The sequence below is a fragment of the Mustela putorius genome, unplaced genomic scaffold, assembly GCF_011764305.1.
Source record: "Mustela putorius furo isolate JIRA1106 unplaced genomic scaffold, ASM1176430v1.1 tig00003871_pilon_pilon_pilon, whole genome shotgun sequence".
In the NCBI taxonomy this organism is placed as follows: domain Eukaryota; kingdom Metazoa; phylum Chordata; class Mammalia; order Carnivora; family Mustelidae; genus Mustela; species Mustela putorius.
In genome coordinates this window covers 6,961,167-6,982,417 of record NW_025422023.1, presented here as the reverse complement: position 1 = coordinate 6,982,417, position 21,251 = coordinate 6,961,167, and the positions used below count along the sequence as shown (strand labels likewise).

The 21,251-nt window shown below is 40.5% G+C and overlaps 1 protein-coding gene across 2 annotated transcripts in view; it reads right to left on the bottom strand.

The window, feature by feature from the left end:
* The window catches only part of METAP1 (methionyl aminopeptidase 1), a 66,240-nt gene extending 46,990 nt beyond the window's left edge, over positions 1-19,250 (bottom strand). Inside the window, exon 1 of one of the 2 annotated variants that reach the window (XM_045067060.1) lies at positions 18,993-19,250. In XM_045067060.1, the coding sequence (XP_044922995.1) occupies positions 18,993-19,106 (114 nt within the window). In that variant the 5' untranslated portion in view covers positions 19,107-19,250. The remainder of the gene's footprint in view (positions 1-18,992) is intronic. The other variant, XM_045067059.1, reaches the window with a different exon arrangement.
* Positions 19,251-21,251: the final 2,001 nt, after the last annotated feature.

Here is a 21,251-nt window from a genome sequence, read left to right as displayed (position 1 = left end):
CAAAGTTAAGTTCCAAAGGTTTTTCTTTTTACCCCTCTTGATCAAGGAACTCTTGTTAGAAAGAAATCTAGAGCAGTCTTCAGTATTTAAAACAGAAAAAAGAGTGGCTCTAAGACAGGAGCAGGGAGCTGGTGCCATTCCCACTTGTGCCCAACTCTATAGGTAGCTTTCAAAGCAATTAAGCTTAAATAATCAGATGCCCTCCTATCCTCCATTCAAACCTCACCTTTCTTCAAGAGTACAGAATATAATAATAACTGATTTTAAATACCATCTGTCCCTCAGTGGAAACTGACACTTCCAAACCCTTTAGCAATAACTACCTCTACAATTCCCTTAATTTATTCCATTGTGAGAGCTACTGTTGTTTCGCTTCTCAGGTAAACTTGGGACAAACTAAAAGCAGTAAAAAATTTTTAAAGGAACCACATTTCAAAACCCTTCTAATTCATCCTCACTTCGTGACGGGCAGAATACACCCAAGATAATATATAAAGACCAGCATTTAAATACCTCTTAAGTTTTCAAAGAAAATTATTTTTTCATATCTATTCTGAGAAGTAATAAGCTATGTCATAATTACCAAGATTTAAAAATAATCATGCTTGATTCTACTTTAGCAAAGACACTTTCAACAAGATTATGAACATACCCGCTGAAAAAACACAACGCACTTTACATATTTCAGACAACTTGCTATTCTTTTTTTTTTTTTTTTTTACGATTTTATTTATTCATTTGAGAGGGTGCTGAGCTCAATCCCAGGACCCTGAGATCCTGACCCGAGCCAAAGGCAGATGCTTAACCGACTAAGATACCCAGGTGCCCCAGACTACCTGGTATTAAAAAGAAGCTTACAACGCACTGGGGATCAACTCTACCCCCACTTAATTTTTCTCCCAACTGTATTTTCAATATAGCCATCATTGACTAACATTTTGAAATTTCACACATTTCTTGAAAAGTAGCTATCCACTAGGTTTCTACATTCCTCAGAGTGCTTTACATTTGGTTCATGAAATTTACATCAAATTCCAACTTTTTAGTAAGAGGACTAATAGGATTATTCTCATTAAATAAACGGGGGAGCTATCTCACGGAACAGCTTAAGTAGCTAAAGACTCGTATTTCAACATATACAAGGGTTCAAGTAAATGAAGGAACTAAAGTATCCATAAAAAACACCTCTCAGGGGCGCCTGGGTGGCTCAGTGGGTTAAAGCCTCTGCCTTCGGCTCAGGTCATGATCCCAGGGTCCTAGGATCGAGCCCCACATCGGGCTCTCTGCTCTGCGGGGAGCCTGCTTCCTCCTCTCTCTCACTCTCTGCTTGCCTCTCTGCCTACTTGTGATCTCTGTCTGTCAAATAAATAAATAAATAAAATCTTTAAAAAAAAAAAAAAAAACACCTCTCACCTATATAAGGACACCTACCTTCCTCTTACTTCCTCTTACTTGCTGAGGCCATGAAACAACCTGGTCATAGCCTTCAAAATCACAGAGGGTATCAAGAATATCCCTACATCTCCTAACGTTCTTTCCCTAACCCACAATCCCACTAATTTTCTTCTCCCATTCATTACCAGACTAGGACCGCCCGAAACCACAAGTGACTAACTACCCATTCAGACTTGTGAATACTTAACTGGGCAATCTTTCTCTCCTCTTCTCTGCAAAATGTACCAATAACCCAACTAAATTAGACTCAGAGTTCCCCAAACACACTTTCTTTTCCTTGCCACAACCTGGTCTATCTGCTGCTGATACTCCCCTTTACATCTCAGTTCTCAGAAGCTTTATCTACCCCTTCAGGTCTATTTCAAATGCTACCCTCTCCATATAGTGCCCACACCACACCCCAACCCACCCCCAAACCTAAGAGGTCACATGTGCTTATTTGGTCCTTATGTGAGAGCACTTTGTCCCACTGCTTTACTGTCTACCTGCTGAACAGCACCAAAGCACTGTCTATAGATTACCTATTATAACTAGTTGTAAACCTTGAGTTCTCACCCCGAGAGAAGGTATTTTTCTTTAGCACCAAGGAAAAGGTCTACCAGGTTTAGGAGCTGATAGGAGATAGTGTGGTTCTCGTCCTAGCTATATATTAGAATCATCTGTAAAGATTTTCTTTAAAAATATTCATGCTGTTTCCTACCTCAAATTTAATCAGAATCTCTGAGGACAGGTTATGTTGGTGATTCTTTTTTTTTTTTAAGACTTTATTTATTTATTTGACAGAGAGGGTCATAGTGGGAGTGGGAGAGGAAGAAGCAGGCTCCCCACCGAGCAGGGAGCCCGATGCGGGGCTCGATCCAACGACCCCGGGACCACGACCCGTGCAGAAGGCAGACACCTAATGACTGAGCCACCCAGATGCCCCTATGTTGGTGATTCTTACTTATTTCCAGGATTGTGAATTACTGGACAGCAAAAAAGTATCAATAGGGGTAAGATATCTGTGTTTTCATTTCATTGCTAGAACAAGTCATTTCCTATTTTATTCTTCTTATCTAGTTAATTCCAATATCTCCCATCCTATTTTAGGCTCTACTAATTTGACAAACTATCAAAACAGCTTCCTACTGGTTTCCCTACCTGGACCACCTCTTGGATTCAGCTCAGATCATGATCTTAGGATAGTGAGATCCAGCCTCATGCTGGGCTTCACGGTCAGCTCAGAGTCTACTTCAGATTCTCTCCTCTCGCCCCCTGCCCTTCCCACTTGTGCTCTCTCTTTAAAATAAAGAAGTAGGGTGCTTGGGTGGCTCAGTCAATTGAGCATCTGCCTTCAGCTCAGGTCATAATCCCAGGGTCGTGGGATCAAGTCCCACATTAGGCCCCTTGCTCCACAGGGAGCCTGCTTCTCCCTCTCCCTCTTCCTGCTGCTCCCCCTGCTTGTGCTCTCTGTCAAGTAAAGTAAATAAATAAGACGTTAAGAAAGAAAGGGAAAGAAAGGAAGAAAGAAAGAGGTAACTCTTTTTTAAAAAAAGCTTATGGGATGCAGTTAAAGGGAAGTTTATAGCTATAAATTCATGTATTAAAAAGGAAGAAAGGGGGGATCTGGGTGGCTCAGTCGTTAAAGCTATAGACTCTTAGTTTCGGCTATGGTCATGATCTCAGGTCAGGAGATGGAGCCCTGCATTGCACTCTGTGCTCGGTGCAGAGTCTGCTTGAGATTCTCGCTCTCCCTCTCCCTCTGCCCCCCCCCCTTCAAAAATGAAAAAATATTTAAAGAACATTAAATAAATTAAAAAATAATAAAAAATTAAAAAGGAAGAAAAATCTCAAATTAACAACACTAACTTTACACCTCAGGGAACTAAAAAAATAAACTAAACCTAAAGCTAGCAGAAGGAAAGGAAATGATAAAGAGTACAAGATTAAGAGATTAATAATACAGAAAAACAATGACAGTGGGAGGCCAATGGCGAGCAGTGAGGGGAAATCAACCCAACTAAGAGTTTAATTTTTTTTTAAACATCAACAAAACTGATGAACCCTTAGCTAAATTAACTAAGAAAAAAAGAGAGGACTCAATTAACCAAAAAAAAAGAGGGTAAATTCCCACTGCATTCATTCTATGAAGCCAGTGCTACCCTGACACCAAAGCCAGATAAAAGACACCACAACAAAACTACAGACCAACATCCCTGATAAATGCTAATGCAAAATCCTCAACAAAATAGTAGCAAACCACATTCAACAACACATTTAAAAAATTATACACCATGATGACATGGGTTCCTGGAAGTCAAGGATAGTTCAACATACAAAAAAATTTAAACAGCATTTAAAAATCACCACTACGTGAACAGAATGAAGGACAAAAATCACGGTCATCTCAATTGATGCAGGAGAAACATCTGACAAGACTCTACACTCTTTCAAGATTAAAACACTTGTTAAGAACAGAAGAAACTATCTCAACATAATAAAAGCTGGAAAGCTAACATCACTCAATGGTGAAAGAGTGAAAACTTTTCCTCTAAGACCAGGAACAATACAAGGATGCCCACTCTGACAATTTCTATTCAACATAGTATTGGAATTCTTAGCCAGAGCAATTAAGCAAGAATAATAAAAGGCATCCAACTAGGAAGGAAAAGCAAATTTATCTTAGTTCACAAATGCCATGATCTTATATGTAGAAAATGTCTTAAAGATCCTAAGTGAAAAACCGTTAGAATAAACAAAAGCAGTACAGCTGAAGGATACAAAATCAACATGCAACAACTGTGTTTCTATACACTAACAATGAGCAATCTGAAAAGGAAATTAAGAAAACAATTTCATTTATAATAGCATCAAAAAGAACATTTAGGGGCTCCTGGGTGGCTCAGTGGGTTGGGGCCTCTGCCTTCAGCTCAGGTCATGATCTCAGGGTCCTGGGATTGAGTCCCGCATCGGGCTCTCTGCTCGGCGGGGAGCCTGCTTCCTCCTCTCTCTGCCTGCCTCTCTGCCTACTTCTGATCTGTCTCTGTCAAAGGAATAAATAAAATTAAAAAAAAAAAAAGTCATCAAAAAGAACATTTAGAAACCAATGTTTCTAAGTGAGGAAGGTGAGAAACTTATTCCCCCAAAACTACCAAACACTGCCAAAGGAAATTAAAATCACCTCCAAGTGGAAAGCAGTGCCATGTGAAAGACTTAATATTGTTAAAATGTTAGTACTACCCAAAGCAACATACAGATTCAACACAATTGCTCTCAAAATCCCAAAGACTTATTTTGCAGAAATTCAACAAATCATCCTAAAACCCACATGTAATCTAAAAGGCCCCCAAATAGCCAAAACAATTACTTTTAAAATGAACACACTTAGAAGACTGAGACTTCCTGATCTCAAACTACATGATCTCATACTACAAAGCCACACTAAGCAAAAGAGTATGGTACTGCCATAAAGATACATACACATACTACTGGAATAGAGGTAAGTCCAGAAATAAACCCTTATATACATAGACAAATGACCTTAGTAGAGTGCCAAGACCACTCAATAAGGACAGTGCCTTCAATAAATGGTGTTAGGAAAACTAGATATCTACAGGCAAAAGACTGAAGTTAGACATTTATCTTAGACTATATACAAAAATAAATTCAAAATGAGTTAAAAGACCTAAATGTAAGGCCCAAAACCATAAGACACAGGGGGAAAATTTCATGACATTAGATAAAATGATTTCTTGAATGTGAGACTAAAAAGAACAGGTAACAAAAGCAAAAATAAAGTGGGACTACATCAAACCATTAAGACTTTTAAGATTTTTGGGACGCCTGGGTGGCTCAGTGGGTTAAGCCTCTGCCTCAGCTCAGGTCGTGATCCCAGAGTCCTGGGATTAAGCCCCGATTCGGGCTCTCTGCTCAGCAGGGAGCCTGCTTCCTCCTCTCTCTGCCTGCTTCTCTGCCTGCTTGTGATCTCCGTCTGTCAAATAAATAAATAAAATCTTAAAAAAAAAAAAAAGACTTTTAAGATTTTTATTTATATGAGAGAGAGAGAGAGAGCATGAGCAGGAGGGGCAGAGGGAGAGGGAGAAGCAGCCTCCTCACTGAGCAGGGAGCCCAACATGGGGCTTGAGCCCAACACCCTGGGATCATGACGCAAGCCACAGGCAGACACTTAACCACCCAGGCACCCCAAACACTAAAACTTTCGCTCATCAAAGGACACAACTGACAGTGAAGAGGTAACCTATGGAATGGAAGAAGAGATCTACAAGTCATGTACCTGATAATATTATGGTTAATATCCAGAATGTATTAGTCGGTTAATATTCAGAATATACAAAGAAACCTACAACACAACTAGAAAAAAATCAAATAACTGGATTAAGAAATGTCAATAGACATTTCACCAAGAATGATTAAATAAAAGGCCACAAGCAGCTGAAAGATACTAAATACCACTAGTCATCAGAAAAATATAAATCAAAACCCAATATGAGATCACCTCATATCCACAAGGATAGCTATTTTTAAAAAAATAAAAATTAGGGACGCCTGGGTGGCTCAGCTGGTTAAGCAGCTGCCTTCGGCTCAGGTCATGATCCCAGCGTCCTGGGATCGAGTCCCACATCAGGCTCCTTGCTCCGCAGGGAGCCTGCTTCTCCCTCTCCCTCTGACTCTGCCTTCCACTCTGTCTGCCTGTGCTCGCTCTCGCTCTCTCTCTGACAAATAAATAAATAAAATCTTTAAAAAAAATAAAAAAATAAAATTAAAATTAAAAAAATTAAAAAACAAGCATTGGCAGGGATCTAGAGAAGCTGGAATCCTTGCGCACTGTTGGTGGGACCATAAACTACTGTGTAAAACCATAGTGGAATAACACAGATACTGTGGAAAACAGTATGATGGTTCCTCAAAAAATTAAAATAGAACTAGTTAATGATCCAGCAATCCATCTTCAGGATATATAGCCAAAAGAACAGAAAGCAGGGCCAAAGAGACAACTGCACCATGTTCCTAAGCAGCATTGTTCACAAAAGCCAAGAGGTGAGAGCAACGCAAATGCCCATCAAAGGATGAACAGATAAACAAAATGTGGTACCTACATACAATGGAATACTCTGCAGCCTTAAATTGGAAGGAAATCCTGTCACATGCTATACCATGGATGAACCTTGAGGACATTATGGTAAGTGAAATAAGCCAGTTGCAGGGGTACCTGCAGTTAATCAGTGGAGACTTCAGCTCCGATCATGATCCCTGGGTCCTGGAATCAAGCCAGAGTTGGGCCTCTGCTCAGCTGGGAGCCTGCTTCTCCCTGTTCCACTCCCCACCCCTGCTTGTGAGCGTGCGTGGTCTCTCTCTCTCTCTCTCTCTGTCAAATAAATAAATAAAACCTTAGGAAAGAAAAGGAAAGAAGCCAGTCACAAAAAGACAAATACTATATGATTCCACTAGTATAAGGTATCTAAAATAGTCAAATTCATAGATACAGAAAGCAGAATGGTGGTTATCAGGCTGGGAAAAGGGACTAAAAGAGAATTCTTGTTTAATGGGTTTCAATTGTGCAAAAGGAAAAATTTCAGGAGATCTCTTCCACAACAATGTAAATACACTTAATACTGAAACTGTACACTTAAAAACGGTTAAGGTCCTAAAGTCTTTTTTTACCACAATAAAAAAGACACACTTTTTTAAAAAGTTAAGCTATAAAACTGTATAGATATATGTAAGAGCAATGATCCAATTTTTGTTTTGAAAAAATAAAAACAGCTAACATCTGAGTGCATACTATATGCCAAACTCTGACTTAGGCAGTTACTATATATTAATGCTGTTAATCCTACAACAACTATAAGAGGTCAATGCTATTACCAATCCCATTTTACAGATGAGAAAACTGAGACATAGACAAGTTACTTAGCATGTCCAAAAAACACAAAACCAGGGTTTCTTTGTTTTGGTTTGCAGGGTTTTTTTTTTTTTCTTTTTAAGTTTTTTATTTATTTGAGAGAGAGCAAGCACAAATTGGAGAGGGGTGGAGAGCAGAGGGAAAGTGAGCAGACTCCAGGGAGCCCAAAGTGGGGCTCAATCCCAGGATTCCCAGCTCATGACCTGAACAGAAGGCAAACACATAACTGTCTGAGTCCCCTAGGTGCCCCTGAAGATTTATTTATTTTAGAGACAGAGAGCATGTGCACCTGCACAAGCACACGGGCCAGGGGTAGGGGGGAGGTGTGGACAGCAAAAGAGGGAGAGAAAGAGAATCCTCAAGTAGACACCCCATTGAGCACAAAGCCCAATGTGGGACTCCATCCCAGGATCCTGGGATCACAACCTGAGCCAAAATTCAGAGTTGGCTGCTTAACCAAGTGGGCCACCCAAGCACCCCACAAAGCCAAGTTCTAAATACAGACCCTCTTGAGACACTATTCATGCTCTTAACCTCTATGCAATACCTACACAAAAGTTTGGAAAGATAATGAACCAAACTATAAACATTCTCTTAGATTCTTTCTGATCATGATGGACTTTCATTTCATACACTTCTATTATATTTATGAAAAGATTATGTACTGCTTTTTATAATGAAAAGCAAAAGGAGATACTGACACTTTCAAAAAGTATACTTAATGTAACAGCAAAGTCTCTATACCTACTATCAATGACTTTATTTACTTATATATCTCTGGACTCAGACCCTCCACTACAGTAAAGCTACTCTATTTACTGTAACACGCTGTTTCAGCTGGCTTCTCTACTTCTGTAAGCTATCCTTCCCCTGGAATATCCTCTCCTATGCTCTAATGAGCACTTTCTGATTTACCCTTCCACTTTTAGTTATTTTTGTAATTTATCAAAATCGAGTTCTTAACTCACCTCCTTCAGGAGGCCTTCCTGTCCTTACCTATACCATTTTTCACCAATTTAGTATGCTGCTTTGAAAAAACTGCCCTACAGAGGTTTTATCTGAGTTCCTCATAGAGCCATCAGCAAAGTTCCTTGAAGATGTTACTACTCCTTCTCCTACAGGCAAGGGCACTCCAGGGGCATAAAATATACTTAGCACCAACATCTAGAGTTCTACAGACTTTCCTATCAGAAACAACAGCTCCAGGTGCCTGGGTGGCTCAGTGGGTCAAGCCGCTGCCTTCGGCTCAGGTCATGATCTCAGGGTCCTGGGATTGAGTCCCACATCGGGCTCTCTGCTCAGCAGGGGGCCTGCTTCCCTTCCTCTCTCTCTGACTGCTTCTCTGCCTACTTGTCAAGATCTCTGTCTGTCAAATAAATAAATAAAATCTTTAAAAAAAAAAAAAAAAGAAAGAAAGAAAGAAACAACAGCTCCTTAGAGATAGGACTGATTCCAGATCTGGGATAGGGAAATTACAAGGTAAATCTGATTTGTCTTGCACCAGAAGGCCAGGAAGCAATCAGAGACTAATGCAGGAGGGTCAAAAGGACATAGAAACCACTCTGAAAATGGTTATCACTGACAAAATGAGACAATTTGAACATCCAAAAGAATAAGGATTGCAACTTATTTTAATGTTTAATGAAGGCAGGGGCACCTGGGTGGCTCAGTCAGTTAAGTACCTGACTCTTGATTTTGCCTAGGGATGTGATCTCAGGGTCATGAGATTGAGCTCCACTTCCAGCTGAGCATGGAGTCTGGTTGGGATTCTCTCTCCCTCTCCCTCTGCCCCTACCCCCTGCACTCGCAAGCCTCTCTTTCTCTCTCTCGGGGCAGGGGAATGGAGGGGGGAAAAAATCCAAAGGACCCTATACTGAAAAATGGGGAAACTACAACAAACATTTGTGATCCCTGGAAGTGACCAATATATTACCATTACATGTCTTCTAAGTAGGAATCTTACCATTTTTAGGGAGAACACAGTTTTTATTAACCAGTTGATGAGGAAGAACCTCCTTAGAGGGGGAAAAAAAAATCAGACAGTAAATGACAGAACGGGGTTGGAAGGGGAATCACTATGTGCAAACCCTTACTGAAATAATTATCAGGCAACGACCATCATGGATACTAAAACCACTTGGAGAAAGATCATGAAGAAAAGCATAGTCTCATCATGCCAGAGTATCACCCTACAGATTACACAGTCACTGCAAAGTGAAAAATACATGTTTACAGTGGTAATCTGGCAGCAACCTCTCTAACCAAATGTCAAATTTTGGAGTGGAACAGCCAGGCATTCTGTGTCTCCTAATGTGATAAAATACAAGGCATGCAGGATCACCTAGGAGTCTTCTCAAGTGAATCTCAACAAATTCTAGTTAGGCCTTTGGACCTAATATTTGGCTGAAGGAAAATACAGTGGATAAAAGAACAACTTAAAGACACTACAAGGAAATAAGGAGTTAATCAAGAATATGTGATGTTGGGCGCCTGGGTGGCTCAGTGGGTTGGGCCGCTGCTTTCGGCTCAGGTCATGATCTCAGGGTCCTGGGATCGAGTCCCGCATCGGGCTCTCTGCTCAGCAGGGAGCCTGCTTCCCTCTCTCTCTCTCTCTGCCTACCTCTCCATCTACTTGTGATTTCTCTCTGTCAAATAAATAAATAAAATCTTTAAAAAAAAAAAAAAAAGAATAGTGATGTTGAGGAAATAATGAGATAATCAAGAATATGTGACGTGCTACAAGACAACTGACTAATCTCTTTTAAAAAGTCAGCATCATGAAATAAAGATGAGAGGACTCTTCTAAATCAAGAGACTGACAGACATGACAAGCAAATGCTACTTGTGAGCTCCTATAAGATCTTAATTTCAAAATATAATAAAAAGCAAAAAATGCAACTATTAAAGATGCCTAGGGGATAACTGGGAAATCTGAATAGGATTGACTATTAGATGATGTTAGGGAATTCCTGTCCATTTTCTTAAATGTAATCATGGCATTGTAAACAAGAAAGAAGAATGTCCTTGGCATTAAAAGAGGCATGCTGAATAATTAACAGGTGTGGTGTCATGTTGTCTGTGACTTTCAAACGTTTCAACAAATACACAAATGCAATACACATACAAGCAGACACAAATAAAGCAAACAGGACAAAATGTTAATTTAGGTGATGAATATACTGCAATTAGTTATTAATATTCTTCTTTAAACTTTTCTGTATGTTTGAAATTCTTCACAATAAAAAGCTAGGGAAACTTAATAAAGTTGTAAAATAAGTAAGGGGAAAAATAACTCCTGGTCTCTTTCCCTTAGCACCACCTCGTGATTTATTTTTTTTCTTAAATAAAGCAAACTTCACATATAATATTAGTTTCAGGTGCACAACATCCTGATTCAATCACTTATCTTTTTTTAAAGTACTTCCTGTCTGTACAAGTAACCTTAAGTCCCTCAAGGACACTTAGATTTTCACAGGTTTACAAATATATAAATAGCCCAACAGATGTTGTTATTCATAAATAACATAAAAGACCACTTTGATAAAAATCAAAATGTCTGTTAATTTAAAGTCTTAGCTAGGATATGGAACAATACAAAGCTTTTGATGACAGAAGTATAAGTATAATCATGTTGGAAAACAATTTGGCACCACCAAAACAAAGCTGACCACATATATATCCTATTACTAAAGAATGTTTCTGATGGGTGTATACCCAGGAGAAACTCTTGCACACAGGCACCAGGAGTTAGGCTTAAGAATATTTAAAGCAGGGGCACCTGGGTGGCTCAGTTGGTTAAGCGACTGCCTTCAGCTCAGGTCATGATCCCAGGGTCCTGGGATCGAGTTCCGCATCGGGCTCCCTGGTCCATGGGGAACTCCCTCTGACCTTCGCCCCTTTCATGCTCTCTCTCACTGTCTCTCTCTCAAATAAATAAATAAAATCTTTTAAAAAAAATAAAAAAGAATATTTAAAGCAGCACTATACAAGAACAAAAACCTGGAACAACCCAAATTTCCATTAACAAAGAAATGAATGAACTATGATATATAGATTCACTGGAATACCACAGAGCAATGAAAAATGAATGAACTAGAGCTATACACATGAATGAATCTCAAAACCATGTTAAAGATAACAAGTTGCATAACAATACTAGCAGAGATTTCATTTATAAACGTTTCAAAAACATCGAAAGTAAACAATGCATTATCTAAGGAATCAAACATGTGGAAAAGCAAATGAATGATAAACACAAAATTCGGGATAAGTAGTTCCTCTTGTGTGAAGCATTTATTGTATCATTTTTGTTTTAGATTCTATTAATGATTCACTATTAGTTTTTTATTCTACTCAAAATCTAATAATAACTGAGTAAAAGAAATTAATAACTAACTGACTTTAAGGTACATAAAACCTCAATTCAAAAACAATACTAAATTATTCACATAATAACTGCACTTAAATTTCTCTGCATTTATTTAGTAGTGAACAATGCAAAGCTATCAGTATTCAAATAGTCAAACCTATCAGTAGTGCCAATTAGGAAAATAATAAGGAATAAAATAAATCCCCAACCCAAGAAGCCATGCCCCATTTGAGGAAAAAAACAAAAGCCATGCTCTATGTAATGGCACCTACAGTTACCTATTTTACTCAATGATTTAAGCTCACAGCTTGACAAAAAAGATAAAGTAGCCTTCAGAATCTGACACTAAGTTTGCTCTTTTGACCTTTTATCAAGGTAGAATCATTAAATACAGGTTCATAATATGAAGAAGTCTGTTTCCTCTTACTTTATGACCATAAGGAAAGTCCTAACATCACAATTTCATTTATCTTTTATACCCTAACCACTAGAAGTCTGAGCCTGACCCAAATAATGCCACATGAGCAGACCCCAGCTGACAGGATTTTAGGAATGCTTTCCATCAGACATGGCACAGCAGTTGTATCATTAGAAGTCCCTAAAGAACCTTGCAATAAAACAGAACCTTTTTTTAATGTAAGAACACTTTAACATGAAATCTACCCTCTTAACAAATTTAAGTGTCAATATAGTTTTCCTTGTTGTAGGTACAATGCTGAATAGCAGATGTCTAGAGCCTATTCATCTTGTGTGACTCAAACTCTGAGCCCACTGATGAGCGCTCCCCATTTCTCCCTCCTCCCAGTCCCTGGCAGCCACCATTACATTCTTCGATTCCATGAACTCAAGTGTTTTAGATACCTCATGTAAGTGCAATCATCCAGTGTCTTTCTGAAACTGGCTTATTTTAGGTAGCACAATGTGGCATACTGCAGAATTTCCTTCTTTTTAAGGCTATGTTGTATTCTACTGTGTGTATATACCACAAATTATTTATCCATTCACCCATCCATGGACACTCTGGTTGTTTCCACGACTTAGCCACTGTGAACAGTGCTACAAGAAGAGAACTTGTGTGCGATGTATAATTTAAGGGAAGTATCACAGGGTCCTTCTACCAGGTTCAACTACAGCTGCCAAACACATAGCGAAAAAGACCTAGCTTACAGAATATGCTGAATTGCTCTTTATTCAAAGTCAGACACAAGACTGATACCAATCAAAGAAATCGAAATAAAAACACATAACTGTTGAGCTAGGAGTACTACCTGCCCAAGCATGAATAAGCAAATGCCTCATGTTAAAACAGGAGATCCGGAGAGGTTCACAATCAACCAGGAAGGATAATAATTGTATTTATACTCCATTACATTAAAACTTTACTATGCAGAGATTTATAATGGTTGCTCTATGGAGTATGCCTAACTATAGTACATCTACTAAATGGGTTTGCTATCAATACCGGGGACAATTCCTTATTAGTACAGGAGTTACCATGCTATTGCTTCTCTCTTCTAACATCTAGAGCTAAGTATGTGCTTAGCTATGTGCATATGTGTCTATTACATCAACTCCTACCAAATTTACTAATAACTAAAAATTTTGTATGTTGGGATGCCAGGGTGGCATGGTTAAGCATCTGCTTTCTGCTCAGGTCATGATCCCAGAGTCCTCCTTGCTAAGCAAGAAGCCTGCTTCTCCCTCTCCCTGCCACTCCCCCTGCTTGTGCTTGCTCTCTCTCTCTCTCTCCCTCTCTGACAAATAAATAAAACTTAAAAAAAAAACAAAAATAAGAAAATAAAAATTTTGTATGAAAAAGATTCACCCCCCCCAAAAATGACTAAAATTTCTATCTACAAACTGTATGAACAATATAAGATCACACCTACTTCTACCAGCCCTTCAATCTCTTTAAAAAAAAAAAAAAAAAACTGAGTTAAATAAAGACTTCTTCAATTTTCGATTACCTACCAATCAAATGATACTTGCTTTTTAAAAGTTCTACTGGAATATAAACATAACTCGTGCCAAAACCCCAGCATAACTGTTTATAATATAAGCATGTCAATAAAAGGATATCTCCACTGACCACCACAATGTCCTCAAACCAACATTGGTCTTTTGTAAAATCAATGAGCTTTATAAGAAGCTATGACAGTTGTACCCAACCACCTAACTTACAGCAGTACCTAGGGATGGTATGAGATAATGTGAGGAATTTAAAGATAATCTTTATAAATACAAAGTATAATATGGTAGTATCTCCATCAGTGATGAAGAGGAGTTCCAGAAACATGCTGCATTATTAGGAAGGAACTTTGTTATGGAAGGACAAGAGTTTCAGAGGGTACAGTGACATTTCAAAGTTGCTACATGTTGGAAGGGCAATCCCTTCCTCAGTTTCCAAATCCAACTCCCAAGATGCCCAGCTACGCACTTTCCTCCTGGAGACCCAAATCACCTTACCTTGCTACTGTTCCTTTGAAAGAATCTACTCCAAGAATGTGTTCAAAATGTTCATAAGCCGATGGAAGCAGGAGTCGGGGGGGGGGGGGCAAAATGAGTGAAGGGGAGTGGGAGACAGAGGCTTCCAGTTTCAGAACAAGTCACAGGAATAGAAAGCACAGCATAGGACATATAGTCAATGATATTATAATAGTGTTGTATAGTGACAAACAGTAGTACACTGTGGTGAGCACAGCAGGAGGTAGAGACATACTGAATCACTATGTTGTACACCTAAAACTAACGTAACATTGTGTGTCAACTATTCTCAAACTAAAATACTTAAAAAAAAAAAGAAAAAAGAAAAGAAAAAGTTCTAAATACTGGGAGAATTACTAAAATGTGACAGAAACAATTAGAAAAATGGAAAAGAAAGAAAGAAAAATGGGGCTAAGAGACTTGCTTGAAACAGGATTGTCCCAAACCTCCAATCTGTAAAAACCACAGTATGCGTAAAGCCCAATAAAGCAAGCACAATAAAACAGGTGTATAAGGGCGCCTGGGTGGCTCAGTGGGTTAAAGCCTCTGCCTTCGGGAGGGAGCCTGCTTCCTCCTCTCTCTGCCTGCCTCTCTGCCTACTTGTGATCTCTGTCAAATGAATAAATAAAAAATCTTTAAAAAAAATGAAATAGGTGTACATATATGTTTGTGTGTGTGTGTGTGCGCATATACCTCTATATGTATACCTATATGTACCTCCATTCCTAGCTTTTAATTTCTCTCAGCAATGATATGTATGTTTTTAGTGTAGAGATCTTTCATTGCTTTTATTACATTTCATTTATTACATTTCATTTTATTACATTTCATTATATTTTATTTCATTGCTTTTATTACATTTTTTCTAGTTGTTTGATTTCCTTGGGTGTTACTAATATACTATCTTTTATAATTTTATTTTTCAAAAGCTATTATGGAGAAACAAAAATTGTTTTTGTAGTTAAAAAAAAAATAAAATTTTCATAAACAAATGATACTTCTCCTTACACATTTTTAAGCCTTCCTTCTAATTGGGACATCTGGGTGGCTCAGTCGATTAAGTATCTGCCTTCAGCTAAGGTCACAATCCCAGGGTCCTGAGATTGAGTCTTACATCTGGCTCCTTGCTCTGAGGGGAGACTGCTTCTCACTCTGCCTGCTGCTCCCCCTGCTTGTGCGCTCTCATGCATGCTCTCTCCCCCTCTCTGGCAAATAAATTTTTAAAAATCTTAAAAAAACAAAAAAAAACAAAAAACCTTCCTTATGACTAGGTGTAATAGTATTAGACATGAAACTACATGCATAATAAAACCACTCACTGAACACTGTGCCAAGTATTTTGCATGCTCTCTTATTCACCTTCCCATCAATTCCATGAAGAGGATACACCATTAGCCCTCTACTACAAATTTAAGAGAGAACTTGGCCAAGGACATGGTAGTAAAGATTTAACTCCAGGTCAGACTATAAACCCAGTCTCCTTCCACTCATACTATACTCTTTAAAGTTCTTACATCTTATAAATGGTTACAAATCACTCAGGTCCTCAGCTGATCCTTGAACTACAGACAAGGTAGCATCTGCCCTGAGCTATTTACTAAGGGCTTGAATGCTCTTTGCTTTCCTTGTCAGGCCCAATGACCTCTTTTCGTTAAGAAACTGAACGCCTAAAAAAAAAAACCTGAATGCCTTCAGTGTACAAGGTAGAGAAAATGAAAATATGTAAAGCACAGCCTCCACCCTCAAAATATTTTTACAGACTCCTAGGAACTAGGCATAAACTATTACACTACTATTAAAATTAGTAAACTACTATTAAATAAGAATGAACACTTCTATAAGGAAATGCCATCAAACATCAGAAAAGCTCAATTTTCAAGTAAAAGGGATTTTATTCATATAAAGAGCCAAAGCTTTTCTTAAAATTAAACATCTTAGGGGCCCCTAGCTGGCTAAGTCAGAAAAGCATGCGACTCCTGATCTCAGGGTTGTGAGTTCGAGCCCCACATTAGATGCAGAGATTACCAAAAAAAAAAAAAACCTCAAAAAATAAATTAAGCATCTTAGATAAAAATATTTTTGTACCTTAAGCATGAAACACAGCATAATACTACAAAGACCTTAACATTGACAGGTGCCTGGGTGGCTCAGTCGGTTGGGCATCCAACTCTTGATTTTGGCTCTGGTGATGATTTCAGTGTCCTGAGACTGGGCTGGGCGATGGGTTCCCCCCTCAGTTGAGGAGGGAGGAGTCTGCTTGAGATTCTCTCCCTGTCCCCCAACACCCCTCCCCCTGCAAGTGTGTACTCTAATAAATAAATGTTTTTTAAAAATGTTTAAACAAGAAGACCTAACATTGATTAAATTTACTAATGTGTGAAGTGAAGTGTTTTACATACACTTAGAATTTACACCAAAATCCTGTACTATCCATGGGCCCACTGGATGTAATATCAAACAGAAAGTCAAGTTATTTGCCTAAAATCATGCAGCTAGTAAATGATGGAGTCATGATCCAAATGTAGCATATACCTCTTTATTCAGCCTTGTGATGCATTTATCATTGACGCAAACATTCTATGCCCACCTACTGCATGCATAGGATTGTACTGAGAAACCAGGGGGCAGTGAACAAGATAGCTTGTTCACAAACCTCACCTTGTGATTAAAAAACAGATAAATAAGAAAATAAATGAGATAACTACTGATTGTCTAAAATACCTATAGGAAATCAAGGTGTTGTGAGTAAGTAACTGGGAAAGGCTTACCTCTGTTATTGCCTCTTATAGTTTTGTTCTCAGATTGTTCCCACATAAGCTGGCCAGACAGCCAGGCTGGGGATCAGAGAAGCAGGCAGACAGAAGACAGACCACTGAAGATGATCAGAACAGGAGAAGGCTTATGTCATGTTTTCACGAATATGTTGGCATTTTTCCACAAATCCTAAGGAGACAATGTTCTTTCTACTGAATAATACCATGCCTAAGAGAGTATCACCTATGCCTGATGAATATGGTTTCACAGTCAAAATCTCAACATATAAGTGTCTGTACGTATTAACTCATTCAGCATTACAAAACGCAACCTAACTTTAAACTGAAGGTAAAGTACCACTCATGGTACACAATTTCCAAAAGCAAATTATTGGGTTTTTTGTTTTAAATCCAGGTCCCACATAGCCTTCAACAAATTAAAAATTTGAAAATTATTTCAAAGAAACAAAAAGACTCATACCACGTTTAGCATGCTGAGTAGTCCCAATGCTATTTTTAGAAAGAGCAACACTTCTCATGTGCAACTTTTTCCAAATGATACTAACAAGGTCAAGGATCATATCCTATCTAAAAACAAGACCTATACAACATAGCCAGGATCTCTTAGAATAGTTTATGTACAAGTCGTGTGGCCTGAAGGTTTTGCTTGTATTTTACATGTCTTTATATTTACATACTTTATATTTAAAATATTCATATTACTTGTATATACTATTCTTACTTGTTTTCATTCCAAATCATTTATATTTTTCATATGGCAGTGTTCAAACAGCCTTTAAAAGAAGAAAATAATGCTTCACGTCTTACCAGCATTTCACATTCACTGGATAATTTGAGCTCCAGAACAACCTTGAGAAATATGTAAGTAAAAGTATCATCTTCCCCTCTGCACAGTGGTAGGAGTGGCGCTCAGAAAGGTTAGGTAACTTGGCTAGTTCAAGATTGCACAGTACTTGGCAAAGGCAGAGCCCTGACCAGGCCTTCAGACTCTTTGTTCATGCTCTTCTCCCCACAGAACGCTGCTAATTTAATACATGAACTTTCACGCATCTCTCTCTTCAACAGACCTGGACTGGAACTAAGAGCCATACCACTGTGGCCCTACCGACTCTGAGTGTCTAAATGCAACCGGAACACGAGTGCTTTTCAGTAAACATAAACACTAGCACACGTTTCAGTCAGGACCCCATTCAGTGCTGGGTTTGCTCCACTGCACAAAACTTATTAAAATACACCATGCCTTAAAGCATAACCCTTAATGGAACTGACTTTTTCACTCAGTGGCAAATTCTGTAAATGAGAACCGTGACTCATAGCGCTAACTTACGGTTTTCTAAATTAATAAATTTGGATGCCAAAACAAACGAAGGAATTACAGACCCCTATCTATCCCCAAGCCCAAAGTTGCTGAAGTGTCAAAGCGCGGTAGTCAAACACAAGGAGAGAGGTGGGGCTGGAGCTAGCGTTCCTCCTTTTCTGCGACCCCAGGCAACCCACTCCTCAAAACCCCAACGGGTCTCTTCCGACCCCCAATCCCGCCGGGACCAGAGTGACCGACTACCCGGCCCCGCGACGCCCCGCGACCACGACCAGAGTGCTGCCGGGAGCTGCGGCTGTGGGGATACGCACGGCTGAGGCTGCCCCCTCCCCGGGGCGTCCCCACCTGTCTCGGGTAGCCCGCACACCTGACAGTCCCAGCAAGGACAGAGGATGCGCTGCGGGAAGCCGCCCCTCAACGCGGCGCCCTAGAACCGCCGGGCTGCCCGGGACAAGTCCGCTTCCGCCCCCAGCCCACATGGCCGCTGGCAGACCGCGCCCGCGTCCGAGGGGCCCAAGATCCCCGGAGGAGGGAGGGGGCGGCGGCGACAGTGGCTGGGGGAGGAGGGAGCGCGGCCGGCGCGCCCGGGGGGTGAAAGAGGAGGAGCGCGTCCCGACCGGCCGCGAGGGCAGACGGAGAGCGGAGGAAGTCCGCCGGCCGCAGCGGCGTCGCGGGGGAGCAGGCGTCTACCTGGGAGCAGAAGTACGAGCCCTGGATGCCCAGCTTGATGCAGGTGGGACACTGGAGCTTGGCCTCGCTGCTGCAGCCGTCCGTCTCGCACACGCGCGTCTCCACGGCCGCCATGCTGCCTGGCTGCTCGAGGAGCGCCTCACCGAGGAAGAGGAGGAGGAGGAGGAGAGAGGGCAGAGGAGGGGACAGAGGCCGAGCCAGGGGAGGAGCTCGGCCCGCGGGGCCTGGGCGCGGAAGCAGGAGGAGCGCCGGGCCGGCCCAGACCACGCTGCGCGCCCCGCCCCTGCCCCGCGCGCGCAACTGGCGCCCCGCCCCGCGGCGTTCGCCCCGCCCCCGCCGGCGGCCCCCGCCTCCCGGCGCCAGGCGCGCACGTGGGGGCTGCGAGGGATCGTGGCGGAGACCTCCGCCGGCTCCGCGTGGTCTCACGCTTGTCCCGGGCGAGAGCGAACCCCTGGCCCTGGTCAGGGAAGGCCAGGTGCTGCCGGCGGGAAGGGGCCCTCATGTCTTGCGCCGCGTGTATCTAGAGAGACAGCGCTCTGGTCCTGCCTTACTGGATCGCGGGGTCTTGAATGTCCCCCACACTCGCAAGAGGTTGGAAAGGGCGCCCCGCTCCTCTGCGTTGGTCACCCGGCAGCTTCTTGGAAAAGGAAAGTAATTCATTTTTTAAAGTTCCGTTTCTCACGGATACTGCCTGCTCTGAGGCCTAAGGACCACCATTCAGTCATTCACAAAAAGGGGAGCCAGAGAGCTGTCAGGAGATGGGCCGAGATTTGCATCAACCCTCCCTCGTGCCTGATTTTCTTCATGTACACACCCCCATTCACAATGTACAATGCTAGTAATAGTAACACCGCAACTACTAGATATTCAATAAAACAATTTGGTGTTATCCCAGTCGGTTATTTAAAAGGTGAGTAGGGAAGAATTGTATTAATCTTGAATCATCGGGGTTGAAAGGAGGTTTAGTGCTCTTGTGACGCAACTTGTTGCCCAGATCTCTTCAACTACATCCCAGATCTGCCATTTTCGAACTTGTGCTTGAATATCTGTCACTAGGGAACGGAGAGGGACTAATACTTGTTGATCATCAACTAAGTATTGTGACCTTCGTGTTATCTAATCTGTATTTTTTAATTTAACACATTTAATAGAGGAGAAAAACATGTCACTTTTATTTTTAATAAGTTTTGATGTGTAAGCAGTACAAATAATAATAAAATCAAACACCTTTTTAAAAAGATTTTATTTATTTGAGAGGAGAGAGTGGGGAGGTGCGCGCAGAGGGAGAGGGAGAGAAGCAGGCTCTCTGCTGAGCAGGGAACTGGATTCAGGACTCAACCCAGGACCCTGGGATCACAACCTGAGCGGAAGGCAGACAGGCACTTAATGGACTGAGCCACCGGTGCCCCCCAAAACACTTTAAAAAGTAAGCCCTGAGCAAAAAGATATCAACCACTAAATATATGTGTGTATAGATGCATATATATATATATATATATATATGCTACATATGTGTATAGGTATATATATTTTTTAACAAAAATATTTTTTTGTTAAAAAAATTTAAAATTTAAAACCATGCAGAATCTTTAGTTAATTGCTTTCCTCAGTTATTACATTTTGAACTCCTTTATTGTCATTAAATACAGTATGTTTTGTTATTGATTTAATTATCATTAAACCATTAAATTATTGACTTAATAAATAAAATTTACCACATAATTTTAACATCTGCATGATATTCTATTATATGGATAGTTTACTGAACCACGTTCACTAGTAATAAGCATGTAAGTTATTTGTAATTGTTACATATTATAAGCAAGGCTTCAGTAAAATACTCTCTTATTTTTTTTTTTTTTAAGATTTTATTTATTTATTTGACAGAGATCACAGGTAGGCAGAGAAAGGAGGAAGCAGACTCCCTGCCAAGTAGAGAGCCCGACACGGGGCTCGATCCCAGGACCCTGGGATCATGACCTGAGCTGAAGGCAGAGGCCTTAACCCACTGAGCTACCCAGGCGCCCCTCAGTGAATACCCTTTTAGCTAGAACTTTGTGTACATCCTTATTTACTTAGGATATATGTTTTTTTGGTTTTTTGTTTTTTGGGGTTTTTTTTGAGTAGTAGCATGGAGCCCAACATGGGGCTCAAACTCACAATCCCAGACCATGGCCCAAGCTGAGACCAAGAGTGGAATGCTTAACTGAGTGAGCTACCCAGGTGCCTGAAAGATATATTCTTAAAAGTGGAACTACT